This window comes from Callionymus lyra, chromosome 12 (genome assembly GCF_982586985.1).
Source record: "Callionymus lyra chromosome 12, fCalLyr1.hap1.1, whole genome shotgun sequence".
Classification (NCBI taxonomy): Eukaryota; Metazoa; Chordata; class Actinopteri; order Syngnathiformes; family Callionymidae; genus Callionymus; species Callionymus lyra.
Window position 1 is genome coordinate 9,029,369 of NC_141829.1, and position 16,692 is coordinate 9,046,060.

The 16,692-nt window shown below is 37.6% G+C and overlaps 2 protein-coding genes across 4 annotated transcripts in view; one reads left to right on the forward strand and one right to left on the reverse strand.

Moving 5' to 3' along the window:
- LOC148068176 (solute carrier family 35 member F5-like) lies at nt 1-11,670 on the reverse strand. Of its 2 annotated transcripts, XM_087804017.1 has the most exons (15): nt 11,530-11,670; nt 8,218-8,356; nt 7,999-8,148; nt 7,689-7,748; nt 6,909-6,990; nt 6,134-6,324; nt 5,979-6,060; nt 5,775-5,862; nt 3,360-3,424; nt 3,190-3,294; nt 2,955-3,114; nt 2,302-2,392; nt 2,081-2,235; nt 1,930-2,019; nt 1-1,637 (listed from the first exon to the last, which is right to left on the reverse strand). In XM_087804017.1, the coding sequence occupies exons 2-14, from the start codon at nt 8,350-8,352 to the stop codon at nt 1,941-1,943; spliced, it is 1,443 nt and encodes a 480-aa protein (XP_087660143.1). In that variant the 5' UTR covers nt 8,353-8,356; nt 11,530-11,670; the 3' UTR covers nt 1-1,637; nt 1,930-1,940. The 2 variants fall into 2 exon arrangements, with proteins under 2 accessions (XP_087660143.1, XP_087660142.1); XM_087804016.1 differs by having other exon boundaries at nt 2,081-2,392.
- LOC148068177 (uncharacterized) overlaps nt 9,966-16,692 on the forward strand; it is an 18,562-nt gene continuing 11,835 nt past the window's right edge. Inside the window, exons 1-3 of one of the 2 annotated variants that reach the window (XM_087804015.1) lie at nt 9,966-10,106; nt 15,773-15,851; nt 16,297-16,394. In XM_087804015.1, the coding sequence (XP_087660141.1) occupies nt 15,806-15,851; nt 16,297-16,394 (144 nt within the window). In that variant the 5' untranslated portion in view covers nt 9,966-10,106; nt 15,773-15,805. Of the gene's footprint in view, nt 10,107-13,717; nt 13,793-15,772; nt 15,852-16,296; nt 16,395-16,692 lie in introns of those variants that run through there. The other variant, XM_087804014.1, reaches the window with a different exon arrangement.

Here is a 16,692-nt window from a genome sequence, read left to right on the forward strand (position 1 = left end):
CTCTCAAGAATAAAATACATTTTATTGTGTAGTGTGACAAGTGTAAAAACTTCAGGAATAGAAATACAAAAAGCTTAAAATGGTACAAATATTACAGCGTATTTGGTCACTTCACCGAACCTTTTCACAAATCATTGGAGGAGAGAGGAAACCAATTTTTTTTTTTAGAGTTGAAATAAAGTACCTGAGAAGAAAGGATGAAATGAAATCTTACGGACGAGCACCTATGACGTGAAAACACAATCTGAAGAATCAACTTCCTGTTACGAGAAGTTGACGCAAGTTGAACTTTGAACGGCTTCAGATCTTGTTTCATGACTTTTTTTGGACTTTTAAGGCCGACTGACCTACTGGGCGATCAGTTTGGAAGGCAATTTGAAAAAGACTCTTCACATCTTCACGGACCTCTCGGCCTTCTGAGCCCCGGGGAACATCAAGTCCGGGCTCAGAAGACGGAAGAAGAAAATCTCCTCTCGGCTGCTTCTGCACTATTGTGTCGACACGACGTTCGAATGCAAGAACGAACGACATCGTCTCTAGTTTCAAATCAGCATCTTTGCCTTAAACATTCCACCTTCATTAACTTTCAAATTAGAACAAGGCTTCGGTGAGAAAACAAGTCTTTCTTTTACTTACAGGAGCTGGAATCTTGGTCGTAGGTTCTGGAGGTGAACATCATCTGCCGCCTGTAACCGGCTGCATTACCAAAACGAATGCTTGCATTTCCAGCTCTGAGCCGACGATCACAATCTCTTTTGAACGGTCGGAAGCAGCGTTTTCTGATCTGGAGTCACAACCAATCTCTTGTTGAACGTGACTTTTCTTACGGTAAAATCTGAGTGTAACGGTCAGGAGGTGTTAGCATGTTGCTAACTCTGACTCGACCTGCTACGTGTCGTGCAACCGTCATCAACTTGTAGACGCAAATATTGAACGATACTGAATGTACGACGTTTCTGAGATGTAACAAAAATGAATGGCTTCATGAAATGTTGCATTATGGGAAAGAAACCCGCAGCGCTACGTTAGTTTGACAGGATTAAAAACACAAATAAAAACTACGATGCATCAGAGGCTTTCGTGTGACGACACTGCATTAAAACACACGATTACAACGTAATAACACGGAGATAAAAAAGACGATTATTGCAAGTTTTCACATCCCGTGTTTGACTTTAAATACAATTTAATGCTACCGTTAAAAACCGCAGTGTTTCGCGTCATGAGTCACATTCAGCAACAGATTGGTTGAGATTTGAATTTTATGACTAAATCAACTTTATCGATCAGGGAAGAAGAAGAACACGCAGATCATCTCGACTTCCCTAAAGTGATGGGTTTTTTTTCTAAACTACACATGGTGTTGTAAACAAGTGTGTCGACGGCGACGAGTGCTTCCTGGTCACGTGACGACATCGAGACGTGTCGAAACTCTCCCCCGCGTGTCCAAACCGGACGTCGACTCTTCGGCGTGACGGAGTACCATAGAAAGTGTTTCTTTAAAGACTCGATAAATGAGGAAGTAATCGATAAAGAAAGAAGGAAGTGGACGGCTGTCGGTGATGAATAAATACTTTCGATAGAAGGCACTAGGGGGCGCTCATTGTCTCTGAGTAACGTCGATGATGTCCTTCCATCTGGATGGAGAAATGGAAAAAAAAGAAAAAAACAAAAGTTGGAAGAAGAAGCATGAAGCACCAACGTAGCTCAAGTGGGTTTATCTGGGAAACTCTAAGGATGGAAAAGTCTCTTCCTTCAGCGCCAGCAGACGCTCAATGTTTGGACCCAGAGCTCAAGAGGGCTGAGCTGTGAGGGGACGAGACACAGACACCGTGGTGTCGTTCTTACTACGTTCAAGTCCCTCCTCTTGTGAACGTCTCGACAAAACAGAGACGATAAAATCTCGACGGGAATAAAAAGAAGCGTCACCTGGTTGTGGGTCACGAGCAGAAGTTTCCTTCGCTGGAGACGGCGTGGAGAGGGATGAGACTCTCGCAGAGCTCGCTGTCCTCTGGGAGTCTGAAGGGAGGCGTCCGGTTAAGTCACGTCGCGTCACTTTCTCGACCTCCTTTTGACGTACCTCTGGATGCGGTGCTTCCTGCAGATGAAGGCGTAGAGCCGCCGCAGCCCCACCATGACGGGGTCCCAGTTGTTGTAGTGACATAAAAGTGTCGTGATGAAGAAGGAGAAGAAGACGGGAACGGCGCCGGCGAAGAACAGCCACGAGAAACGGACCTGCCGGACGACACGCAACGTTGAATGGAAGGAGCCTTGAACGACGACCTCGCCGGTGAACCTCACCTTGTGCATACAGATGTCGACCATGATGGACAGCGGGATGGTGAGGCTCAGAGCCAGAGTTCCGATCAGTGACGAAGTCAGGAAACAACCCCTGGAGGAGGGAGAAGAAAATCCTCATTCAACAGCTGGTACCAAGTGCTTTCGATCAACCTCAGATTCAACGAAAACCAAGTAGCGGCCATTTAATTTTTCACTTGATTATATTATTCAACGATATGAAGTTGATTTTGCCGTCACAACATGGCATACGGGGCGTCGTCCTTCTCCACCGCCCTCTCAGGAACGATGACCTGATCGGCTTCCTTAACGCTTTGCCGCCCAGCCAACCCATCCATCACTTTTTACATCCGCCATGAGTAAGGTGGGTAACAAGGACGTCCCACCAATTGAGTTGTATATGCTTTTCGTATTTGTTATCGACACATTACGGGGAACTTTCAAGCCGTGACTGCCACAATACTGCGATACCGCAACACTAACAGACTCAGGGACATTCCTCGTGCTATCAGATTGTATAATTCTTAGTTTGGGGGCAGTAGTGGAGTGAAAAGACTATGTATTGTATCCTTTTCTCTGCGTTATACTGAACAGTGATATGGCTTTAGGGACTTTAAATGGTCATTTTTAGATTACGAGACGAGCGGTTTTCCTACCAGAGCCAGAGGAACTCCGAGAGGACGGTTCCGATGAGTCCGTTGATGAGGATGTACGGCCACACCAGCTGACTGGGAAGCTCAAAGGCCTCGTACCCGGTGTAGTGAAGCACCAGGAAGCCGGGCCACAGGAGCAGCAGGTTGAAAAGACCCACAAAGCCTGGTGGTAAAAAGAATAAACGAGTCATAAATATGTGTAAACGAGGGGCCTTAAAGTGTCTTGACATGAACCCACCGAAGAACATGGGGATGTCCAGCTTGTCCTCCCGGTCCACTCGTCTCTTGATCATGACGATGTAGATGGCGTAAAGGATCGCTCCGGCCAGTGACCACAGAGTTCCTACAGGTAACCGAGTCTGCTTTAGACAACAGGCGTTCACAGAGGGCTCAGGATTGATGGCTTACCTACGACGCCTTTCTCGTCAGGGTTGTCCATCCTGGAGAAACTGACCAGAGCAACACCTCCCATGCTGAACAAGGAAAACAAGAATTTACAATGAGTTCTTTCATGATTTCACTCGTTATTTATGTTGCTTTTACTCATCAGTTTAATAAGCATACTCTTGTTTGTCATTTCTCAACCAAACATACTGAACTAAATAGAGATAATTATGATTATTTTCCATGTATTTATTGATCTTTTATTATATTTACATGCATTTAAAGTGTTTATATGTACACTTTACATTATTTCTTATGAGCAAAATATATCACAATCGCAAACTTTTGTTGCCTCTAAGAAAGCGGTCTTTAACACAATCGCACATGCGGCAGAAATCTTTTAGCCGTCTAAGCCGTTCTGGAGGTTATAATCCATGAAGTTGTGTCTTTCCGTTTGGACTATTGTAACAGTTTATGTTGGTGTCTAAACAAGAAGGATCTGTCTCGACTGGAGTCAAAACAAAACTCTACAGAGAGAATTCTGAGCCGCTCTAGTAGGAGAACTCACATTTCCCCGATACTTAAAACTATGCATTGGCTGCCATGTTTCTTCTTGGCCTTTTGAGATTTTACTCAAGTCACGGTCCGAACTAAATGTATATTTACCAGTTAGTATGCAGTATGTGCTCTAAGCATATTGATATTGAACCGAAAAGGTTTTCTCATGAATAAGATCCATTTTTGACGTCTGCTTGACATTCATAACAACATTCCACGGCTGCGCTCGAACATATTTTCAACCATGCCTGTTGTTTTCTGACCCGTCAATTAAAGAAGGTATTCCAGAGAAAGAGGAAAACAACAGTGCGGCCGACAGACATTAAAAGCTGCGGCGGAGAGTCGAGGATGAGACGAATTTCAAATCATGCGTCACTCCTGAGTAAATGAAACAAATCTATTTTGATGAGCGGAGATTGAAATGACCCTCAAACTAGAGGAACCTTCTCGACGACGTTTATCGAAGATGAGCGGGTGTTTGGATTCTTTCACAACAGAACTAAATGATTCAGACCTGACGCCAAGTGTCTCATCGCCGATCATCGAAGCGGAAAATTGTTGTCAGGAAACGAATCAGGGAAAAAAAGCCGGATGCGTCTGACAGTTATTAGGACTCGGATTCAGCTCATGCTGACGAACAAAAGCTGTCCAACAAACCCAACTAGACGTCTACCGAAAACTTAAGGTGCTCGGTAAACAGGCTACACTTTATTTTAGGTTGAGAATGAAACGCTTTAATTGATTTCAACTATAATGCTAGTTTCACTCTGAACCTAGAACGCACGGCCCGGGAGCCCAATCTGGCCCGTCAAGTCGTTTAATGTGGCCCTTTGGATATTTGGCTCTTATGGTAGAAGATAAATTCATGTTGATTTAATGACCTATAAAGATGCTAATGTTATGATCAAATAAGAAACTGAGATTATTGACGACACTTATAGTGCAGAGGCTTTGCTTGAGGAGTGTTTAATGAAGGAGGACAAAACAGAGATAATTAAGTTTTACTTAGTATTCAAGAATATTAAAAAAAAAACAATAACGCAAGCAGACTCTTACTTCCTGGTAAAATTACACTTTTTTTCAGCCCACGACTTAAAGTGATCGTTCGCCTAAATGACTCGCCCTCATGTCGACTAAGGATTACTTTCAGAGTAATCTGTTCCTTTTTTATTTAAAGGTTATAGACAATGTTGATTTTAACGTAAGGACTGGAGCTCAGGCTTCTTCTTTTACATCATTGTCCAAAAAGACACTTATAAACATCAAAACACCTCCATACTGCTCTTCTGTAACGTCCCTCGTATATTAAAGCCTTGACAAGAGTAATTAGTAAGTAGTTGAAGTTACTAGTCTCTAAGATACTGCCTGAAGTCTTTCCTTATTAAACCTTGAGGGGCAAGTAAAGCAAAATCTGCTAAAACAAACTTTAAACATAGACTTGTCTCTACACTCAGTTCATTCAGTTCAGTTTATTTAAAAGGACAATGTGCCGTTACATTAAAAATGGCTGCACCTGATTTAGCACATTTTTGTCTCTAGAAAGCTACATACTCCCAACAATTCGACATGAGGGAGGGAGAAGAGTAGAAAATGAATGAAAAATTAGAATCGTGCGTAAACTATCACTTTAAGACGTTTAAAAAATTGGCCCCTCGTGACTCTCTTTTCTTAGAACCTCACATTTAAATTCCGGACCTTGAAATAACAAAATAAAAGATTAAAACAAAGTCATGACAATTATATTTCACATTTGAGTCTGGAAAGATATTTTTGGTCATAATAATGACAATGATAATGTAGTGGTCGGTGAAAATAACAACACGGTTCATGAAACTTCATCTCTCTGTGACACAAGTTGACCGGTTGATCGAACGCACTCACCTCAGAGCGACGGCGAGTAGCTTGGACAAGGTAAAGCGGTCGCTGCTGTTGCTGGGGAAAATGGCCGCCAAGATCAGCGTGAACAGTCCTGTGGGTGAAGAAGTGAATCAACAGCTTCATCAAGAAGTCCAGACTCTTACGATTCTCTGATGCTCTGAAGTCAAGATATTCTGTCATATGTTTACATCCTATCGAGTCACTGACCTGAAGTGGACGACAGCACGTTGACGATGGCCACCTGCGTGTCGGACAGAGCCTCCTGATAGGACAGGTTAGCCAGGAACCACTGCAGGAGAGAAGAGAGACACTTTGAAGACAGGGGGCAGCGGCGAGCGGCGTAACGACGGAGCGAGACTCACCACGAAGCAGAAGAAGAAGCTGATCTTGGCCACGTCAGTGATGGTCAGTTTGGCCACGGTGCGCAGCATGGCCTCGTGGTCTTTGGCCGCCGGGTAGGACATCCTGGACAGTTTGGCCTCCAGCGCCTGAGTGGAGGGTAAGTGTCGGACCTCCATCACGTTACTGAAGCGAACCCGGTGCTTTTTAGAGGCTGCGGAGAGAAACACTCTCAGTACAAACTATGTTCCACACTTTTTTTTTTTAAAGTCTGCTCTTGCTTTAGTGAAATCTTGTAAACATTCTCTTAAAAATGATTTTATACATTAATAAACCTCTTATATTTTAATCTAATGCACATTTTTGTATTACTTTAATAAGATAAAGTGGGAAAATATCTACTTTTTACTTGAAAAAAGGACTTTATACGGTTAAAAATATCACATCATCAATATTGTTAATGTTTAATAACTATACGATTGAATGAGCGTCACTCGATAATCAACAACTATGTAACTATTAACCAAAACATGGTTAGAGGACAAAAAAGAAAACAATCCTTTGCAGGACAAAAATGAGTTTCAACCTTGAACTGATTAAAAAGCTTTTTCTCTGGAAAGTCCCTCCAGAAGAGAGGAGTTCATTTCAGGTCGACATGTGTGGAGAGACGTCATCCACACACACACTCACACACACTCACACACACATTGATTTGACACACCGCCGACTAGTGGACAAAGCGCCACATTACAAAAACACCATGACCTGCTTTTGGAAGTTTATCAGATTTGTACTCACTTGATTCACAGTCTGGGATTAAACAGTTGGCCGGGTCGTCCGGGACGTCCTGGAACTTGACGGGGACGTAGAGCGGTTCACTCTGCATCACAGACACAAACATCAGAGCTGCGACTGACGATGGGTTCGACAGCAACATAAACACTCAAAGTTGCTCTGATCTGACATAAAAGTTTTATTTTTAAATGATTTAATAGCGTTTTGCCTCATGAGAAGGTTTAATTGATCAAACTTTTGAAACAACTCATCTTTTACCAGGATAAACATCGCAAGATCACAATGTCTAAAATTTTATCATGGAAAAAAAAACGGTTTATACATTAAATAGTGTCTTTATGTGATTTAAAATACTGCTTTATGTTGTTTAAAATATATTTTCAATGCATCTAAAAAACTTTGGAACAAAAACAGAAAGAAATCATGACAAAATAGAAAATTTAAACAACATGAAAGTAGAACTCGTTTCAACTTTTTTTGATAGATCAACAAAAATAAAATAATAATGAAATATACATTTTTAAAAGATGTTAGAGCAACAAAAAAAAGTTAAATGACTTATGACTAAATACATGATATTAAAGGAACCAACTCAAATATTTGATATGCTTTGATCAATAACTAACTGTTCACTTTACATTTGATCCCACTCGAGAAATCCAGAGTGTTTTTTGTGAAATGTGCTAATATTGTATAAAGAATGAGGATTGAAAACGATCGTTTTTCTGAGGCCGGAAGAAAAAGAAGATTATTTTATTCGCCGTGCTCAGTCAAGGTACGTACCAGACAATGGTCGATGCTGTCATTGTTGCAGGGAGCAAAATAAGCCTCTGCATCTGCAAACTGAAAAGAGAAAAAATTAATCCATTAAATTAACTAAAAATGTCGTATTTATAAATACATTTTATTGGTCAGAATGATGAATGTATAAGACGTTTCGGCTTTTGGCAACAATACGTGTTCTATGTCCGATTTTAAAGTTGGTATAAGTTGAAATTAATTAATGTTAAAGTTGATTTTAATAGCATTGAAATGGTGAAATGTATGTTTTTGAAAGTCTTCATCATAGCGAGTCATACAAACGGCGACTCACAAAAGAGGAGCGCTGACGCTGCCCTGACCCCGTGCACTGCTGCCTCCAGGGCCGCCACAGCAGGAAGCCCATCAGGTAGAGGACGAACATGGAGGTCTTGATGAAGGTGCTGAAGAACGGCTTGTTGTAGTCCTGCTGCTTGAAGATGTACTGAAGCAAAGGGAACCATCAGTGATCAGCTCAGGATAAATAAAAAAATCTCAACGTTGTGTTCCTCACAGCTGTGAGCTCAGAGGAGGCGACCCAGATGACGTCCACCAGCAGGAGGATCACGACGCCGAGGAACATGCGTCTGCGCTGCGACGCCGCGCTGCTCTGAGAGCTCATCCGGTTCATGATGAACACACACTCCATTGGGCTGAGGAACAGCAAATAGTTGGCGATCACATTACACTCGTAGATGTAGGAAACAAGGGAGCAGCAACACAACCCTTTGAACATAATGGGAGACAGATTTCAATGCATAATTAAAAAAAAAAAAATGTAATAACAAGCTTAAATATTCAAACAAGATGAAGGACAGAACAAATATAAAAAACATGGTTTTAATCGCTGATGTTGATCACGGGCTGTATTATTTTCAACATCTGCTTGGAGCAAAAACAACTTATTTCTGCTCCAAAAAATGCGAATATTTGGCCGTTTCAAGAGATGATAGTATTCACTTCAGCAGTGACTAAGCTGACAAAAATGTATTGTAGGTGTGATGTCATATTTAAAGGCTTCTACTTTCCTGATCCAAATCAGACTTTATAGTAAGAGCAAAACAGGATTGTTTTTCTGAGGCAAAGTGGGAAAAAAAAAAACGAGACTCACCGAGTCAAACATGTCTGCAGCAACAATTGTATTATTATTTATTTTAAAATGTTTCTTGGTTTACACGATTTAAAAGGTAGCGAGACCCGTGAGCTCCCGAAGAAAATCTGTTTACATTCAATTTAACATTTACACATGAACACACTCTCACGCCTTCTTTATCAACACAGCGAGTCTTCAAATGTCAGATCTGATTGACGGCAAGTGTCAACGACCACAATCAACTTGTCGGAGACAGTCTTAGCTCAACATTAAAACTCAATGATAATCACGATGAAACAACAATCAGCATTTAAAAACTAATAAATTCATCAGTTTGCAGCCCTTAGTTTTATGCAGATCATGCAGAGTTGAAATACATCGGGGATCTGGTCTTAGCTCGTTTGATTTTGTGATGAACTGACAAGAGAAGTCCTCAAGGACAATGATGTAATCTGATGATATAGTGATTTGTAGTGAGATTAAGGAGGAGAAGATTCAGGGAGTTGCAATGGAATTCAGTCAAAACAAGACACAATAAATTTGTTTAAATGAGGAATAGTCGTGGAAACGGATGAGTTATAGAATGGAAGATGAAGCAGAGAATGCAGGCATGGTGGAACTGGTGAAGAAGGAAGAAAATAGTTTTATTTTCCAGATAAGGGCATAAGTATTTCACACCAAAACGAATAATCACCTAGTTTTTTTATCCTGCAGATTTAAGTGCAGTGTGAAAGAAGTAGGAGTGACTTGGAAGAACAAGATTAGCAATGATTTGATCAGAGTTAAGACTCAAGATAGTTGAAGGAGAGAGTGGGGGGTGTACTGGAGGTAAAAGAAGTGAAAGAAAAGGAGGCTCATGGATGTATAAAGGAGGACAAGAAGAGGGTGGGTGTGCAAGGATTGACATGGGTTCAGGTGGAGGAAGCTCATCTAAACGTCAAGAAGACGATTGATCAATTCCTTTAGATACATATACATAAGCTATACATTGAATGAATAAAAATACATCTCACACTCGTACTGTTTACTGCGATATCCTGCTCGCCTTAAATTCAAGTCCTGTTTGTCAAACGCGTCTACAATAACACCCAGTTCCCAGTCAAGTCCACAGCAGTGGATCTGCATGCAAATGTCTATTTTACTTGCTTCAAATCGTCTCGTGGGATTCACGACCATGACCTGAAGTTTGATCAAATGCTCCTCAACACGCTTGCAGCTCCAGCTTTGCTCAGAAAACAAAATGGCTTCTATATACAAAAGTATGCAAAGATCAACTCCCTGATTATCGAGTATCCTCGCAGGCAACAGAGGTGAGTGGTTTATTTTCACTTTTCTTGAGTACTTGCACTTTCTTTCAAGTTTGTGTCTCAATATTTGCTACTTTTTAAAATTTCTAGAAGAGTTTTTAAGCTCCAAGGATAGTTTTCATGGACATATATGTTTGCAATTTGAATGTTTACTGACTTTTGCAACAGAAGAATTGGAGTCAGTTGGATCAGAGAAACTCAATAAAAATTCTGGTGCAAATAATACAGATTCAGAACATATTGTTTTTTGTTATTTAGCTGTGCTTTGGTTATGTTATGAAAATATATGTTTGCATTTAAGACCAATTAGGATATTTTAATTACTTAATAAAAGGATGAAATCGTTTAAAAACTTTAAAAAAAATACTCTACTAATGTATGAACCACACTATTAAGTGTGGTATTTATTATTATTTTAAATTACAAAGTATCAACACCTTAGCAAAACTATATATATTGTAAGTTTCATTAAAATCAATCCAAACAACAGCTCTTTCGTGTAAACATCCCAGTTATTGACAGACATTACAAGCCATTTAATTGACATTTATCAAGCCAACATAGAAATTAAAGATCAAGATGTATTGCAAATATTTTTCTGTTTACATGAAAAGTAAATATACTGCAACTCAAGAAAATTCCCATTGTGACCATTGTTTCTATAATCATTCCTGTTTTTGCACACAAAAGATTCTATACAGTGAATATAATGTCTATTAAGTTGTGACAAGTTATACTTAAGGAAACAAATGCAGTTTACTTACAAGTATTTGTAGTTAATAGTAAGTAATAACTTGTGATATTCTAGTTTGTCAATTGTTATACTATTCTCTACTTTTAGAACTCAAACAAAAGTGAATTTATTCAAGTATATACTAACATAACATTTATGTTGTACCAGTATTTAGCATTTTAACCTTAAAGAAGTATAAAAACTCAAAATAACGTGTAGTGTTAAACATGCAAACACATTGTTTGGGGTTTGGTTCCTCACAAAAATGCAACATTTTCAAGAGCTTAATTTGAAAGAAAACGAGAGTTATTACTTCAACAATGAAGATTATTCTTGCACAACAAAAACTCAACAAAAGCTTCTTGTTTTAAACGACACTTTAGACGTTCCAGGTTCAGGTATCAACGAAAGCTATCACGCTCAGGTGACGACACCCCTGCTAGCACACAAGCCACACACACACACACGCCAACAACTGGGATAAAACAAGACGTATTTGTGAATTTACACTCGAAGCGTCCATTTAAACCAAGTATCTATCCTTCAAATATCAAGGTGCAAAGAAAATAAAAGCTAAAAACCATTTTGCTGCGTAAACTTTAGCTCAGCTCTGACGTGCTAGCTAACTAGTCTCTGGCGCTCTGGTCAAGTCAGGAGGTGGAAAAAAAAGCGTTAAAATGATAATATTATTACCTGACTGGGGCTGTGAGACGTCATTTACTTGCAGTGTTCATTGGTTCGACTCCCCGCGCGGTGAAATATTGACCAGAGCCGCGGTTCTGACGGTAAACTTCTTGACAGTTCAACGGTTGTAAACATGAGCACACCCTCCGCTCGTCAGGTGACATCACTTAAACACCGCGGAGCATTGTGGGAGCTGTAGTCACGGAACGATAAACGAGGCAATGTATTTATATTCAGCTTCACATCGAAACTATTGCTTCACAAGACGCTCAACGTTGCTCATTTTGACGGAGAATTTATTTATAATAAATATATTTTAATACGACTTTAAACTTGAATAAACGCACTTTAATATAATTGTAATCACGTAATACATCGATTTTTGTACGACTAAAATGTCGTTAAAAATGACTTTAAACTCGTAATTAAGTATTTTGTACAACTTTAATCTTGTAACAAAATAAAATGACGCCGTCGTATAAATGGGACTTTATTTAAATTGACATTTTTAATTCTGTGTGTATCGTTTGATAATTTTGTATGGTGCTCATTGGTCCGATTTTGCGTATTATTTTATTTTATTCCACTACAAAAATTCCCATGTTGAGTTTACAACACAATAAAGGTTTCTGATATTCGACATTCATTATTAGAAGTGATTCTGAACTAATAAAAATAATTTAGTTGGAATCATTTCGTTATTATTTTTATATATTCAGAAACATTCATTCGTTATTTTAATACATAGTTGTCTTATTTGGGTTAAGAAAAGGGCGATTTTTGTCTTTTAAGTTTCTCCACAATAATGACTGTAAATGGACACTAGAGGGAGCCAGTTCTATCCCTTCATATCTTTCTTACACCTCGAAACCTCGTTAACCGATCAGCTGCACTGTAGTATAATTTAAAAGGTATCTTTATTTAAATAGTTTTTCGTTTTTTTTGCTGAATAAACATCTGTTCTAGGTGATTTTTTGTTACGCAACAATCTAATAATCATTCTGATAACATTATTTTACAGAAATGATCAATTTTCCCAAGTGAGTTCAACTCCGGGGCAAACATCTTGAAAGATACAGAAAAATGACATGATTCATAAATATATCAAGAGAATGGAAATCATTTTGTTTCACAAAATATGAGAATCGAATTAATAAAGACCCCGTTACACTATATATTTAAAATATCATAAATATAAATGGGTCATCAAGAAGGTTTATATAAATAGTTTATTAATTTGAATTAACTTTTTTATTTTATTTATTAATACCACTTCCTAAAAGGGGAGAAGGTCGATCATTTTAATAAACCTTTTTTTCTTTTGTTTGCTTATAGTGAATAATAATTGGTTATTTAAAAAAAAGGAAACAAAGGGACTTGGATGAAAAATACTCACCAAATGGGAAGAAAACGTTATAAAAATGAATTAAAGAAATTACCAAACAAATATAATTGGATTTTGAAGGAGGTAAAAATTAGATTTGGGAGAAAGTCAAAAGAAAAAGATAAAAGTCGACGGGACACTAACAATCGTTAGTAAAAAAGGACGTACATACAAAAAGTTAATTCATTTTATATATATATATTATATAATATATATTTTTTGTTCTTTTAAAAACACCAGACAGAGTGGAACCTGCATAGATTAACTGTCTTTAAAATCCACATGTCAAGCATTTCCAGTTATTCTTGATCCACTTTTGTGAAACATTTGTTTTTGCACGTTGATTAAAAAACTCCAGACGGCGTGAAAACCTCACGGGGATTAAAGAGAGACAAAGACAACAAAAGACGAAACCTGCAATCAGAAGAGAGGACGTGAGAAATGCGTGACATTACAGAAAGACGTCCATCACAAAAGATTCGGCACGAAAACATTCCTGCTGTCATTTATTGAACACAAGCGACACTAGAGACGAGATCATGGAACATTCTTCATATCATCGGCAAAAAATAGACTTTGGTCGACTGTAGAGTTTTCTGAAAAAAGTGTTTTAAAACACAGTTCATGGTTAAAGTTGTGCAGAAGGTAGATGAGATTTTTGGGTTATTTTCACTTGAAACGGAAAACGACGCATGTAATTACTGAAGTATAAGCAGCAGGAATGTTCTGTGACAAGATCCAGTTTTTAGGAGATGTTTTGAGTCGGGGAGGAACCCGTGAAGGAGAGAAGAGGAGGTGTTTGTGAGGCTGGGACACAAAGATACAGCATAAAGAACTTGATGCACAAACTATACCTTAGTTTTATTGAGCGTCGATCAACCTGAGGGGGTAAGAGACCAGAAATCATCACTTCTTATGCTTCTTTATATATATATATTTCATATTTAAAATTTAGTTAATATTGTCAGAAATATTTATTTGATGTTTTTTCGTCTTCGACTCTCTCTATATATAATTTTCTCTTTTTAATTAAATCCCTTTTTACACGTTCTTCTCAATTTTGATTCTGCTTTTCTCTTTAAAAACATTTTAATATCATTAATGCATATTCTCTAAATGTGTTTTTATAGTTTTCCTCTTCCAGGATGTTCAATATAAGAAAAAATATATATAGATAAATATAGAATGTTCTTTTTTACTTTTAACACAATTATAAAGATGACGTTTTTATTACAGACCCAAAGTAAAGTGCGGCCCAGGGGCCAGATCAAGTCCCTTTTACTGCATTTATGTGGCCATCGTTAGGTCTGAGTGAAACAACAGCTAATAGAAAATTAATATTTACTCAAATCAATTAAAAAATTATCATTGATTTATGAATTATATATAAATTCATAACACACTTTTTACTAATTTTTATACCATTTTTGTAATAATCTTTTTGCCACAAAAATACATTTTTAAAATATTTTATGCAGTACCACACCTCCATGTTTTACAATAGATATGAATTATATTTTTTTAATAAAGAAATTTAATTATGGCCTTATACACAATCTAACATTTTTTCTTTGCTTGTTTTGTTATAGTATTTACTATTTTTTTCCTGTTACTTACAATTTTATTTGATGTTTTCAGACGACCCCTGAAAAAAGTTTCTATAATTTATCCCACAAGTTTTTTTTAATTGTATTGAAACTTCTGTTGTTATTGATTGTGTTGAAGTTTTCGACCTTACCAAAAAGAATTTGAATTTAACCAATTTTATATAATTTCTGATTCAAAATTCACTAAGAAAAACAATCATGTTATTCTCTAAACTGATTATTCTGGCAAAAAAATAAGATTTTCCAATTGGGTGCAGTTAGAAAATAAGTTATTTTCTTTTTCAAAAGATTAATTTTGTACAGGAAAAAAGACACTTCATGTGTTGGTGACACAACTTGACAATATCTTGACTCTCAATCTGCACATGAAGGTAAAAATACCTTTCACTTCAGCCCAGAGTAGTTTTAAGGTGCAGTTAATGACTTACAGGAATGTAAAACTTTTAAATAGAACAAACTTTCTGTATTTTTACTGGCATGTCAACTGGAAAAAGCTACTAAGAGAATACATTAAAAAAATATTCCAAGATATAATATTTTTTGCTTATAAAAATTAAAAGAGTGAATATTCAAGACGCCTGAAAACGAGGTCATCTGAAGGTCTTATTAATTAGAGTCTTATATTAGGTGGGATAAGATATTTTGATTGACATTTTCTTAAGAGCTTAAACAAAACTTGTTTAACTTGAATCTGCCTTTGAAAGTGACATGTAAACAGTTTCAATAATACAATTACGAAAAAAAATAATTCCACGAAGAAATTCTTTCCTGCCGCAGGGTTTTTCAGAGTAAATGAGTGAGAAACCAGTTTAAAGTGACGTACATGTCAATTTCACTGAAGATAAGCTTGAGCGTCACAGGTTTAAAAGTGTTGATTCTGCATTGTCTTTTCGTAGGAAAACAAAGTCTTCAAAATCTATTAGTCTCCGGTGAAAGTAAAGATACTGTCAATAAGAAGACAAGTACAGAATAGTACATCTGAAGGACAAGCTGTTTTTAAAACATTTCGAGGGTTACGGGGCTACTATGATTAAAAATATTGGATTTTATGCAGCTGGTTGTTGACCGTCTCTCTCTATTGACTCCTGTTGTAAACATAATAAACAAAATTCATCAATCAACTTTGGTTAAACCATAGATTTTTGACTTAATATTGGGTCAATTTCTGCAAATTATTATCATTTTGTCTAGAAATACCAAAATAAAATCAATAATATTTGTCCCTTTCTTTCTGATGTTAAGATTCAATCTGGTGTTTCAGATCCACAAACATCAACTCTAGTGGACCGCACAGATGTTCTGGTTCCTAAACCTCCTGGCCTCTGTGGGCCTGCTGGCAGGTAAGAAATGAAACAAATACATTTTTCCTTTAATGTGATTTCAAACGATAAGTACTTGATCGGCTAATCTCAAGTTTTATTTTTTACGAACTAATCTCAGGTCGTGCAACTAATCTCGGGAATATGTTTAGCTCTACGATGAAATTCTATCAGTTCTAAATATTTGAAAATAGACAAAAACGTGACGCACAAATACATCAAACTGGATACATTTTTAAACTCCTCAGTCTAGAATAACAATTTTCTTTTTCCTTTTTTTTATTTTTTATTAATTCATTTACTTTTCACTATTTTGTCTGTTTCATAGTCATATTGTAAAGCAAAAATGTATACATTTAAATCTAGATAATAAAACTCAATGAAGGGTGGGTGCAGATAAGTTTAATTTCCACTAAAACTAAAGTTTTTTGTACTTAAACAGTGATTTCTGTCGCTACCTCCTTAGATTTGGGAGCAGAAAGTCTGGAATTCAGCGAGTTTGGAGTCAGGAACATCAACTCTTGTCCAATCACCTTCTACGGAGAGAAATATGAGAAGATTTACGTGAGTCATCATCCTGACGGTGGTTCGAACTTTACGCATGTGTAGCTAAAACGGCTGAAACAAGTATTGATGACGCAAAACTTTATGATGACTTGAGAAGATAATACCAACTTTTACCGTCATTATCTTAATACGTTTCTGAGAAAAAAGATAACATCCATCCATCCATCCATCCATCCATCCATCCATCCATCCATCCATCCATCCATCCACCCATCCATCCATCCATCCATCCATCCATCCATCCATCCATCCATCCATCCATCCATCCAACCATCCATCCAACCATCCATCCATC

What these genes read in the sequence shown, in the direction of transcription:
- LOC148068176 (XM_087804016.1), bottom strand. Translation starts at nt 8,352, where the DNA reads ATGGAGTGTGTGTTCATCATGAACCGGATGAGCTCTCAGAGCAGCGCG. An exon ending in AGCGTCAGCGCTCCTCTTTT is followed by an intron (nt 7,749 to 7,998) that starts GTGAGTCGCCGT and finishes TTCTCTTTTCAG; the next exon opens with TTTGCAGATGCAGAGGCTTA. An exon ending in TGACGAGAAAGGCGTCGTAG is followed by an intron (nt 3,295 to 3,359) that starts GTAAGCCATCAA and finishes GGTTACCTGTAG; the next exon opens with GAACTCTGTGGTCACTGGCC.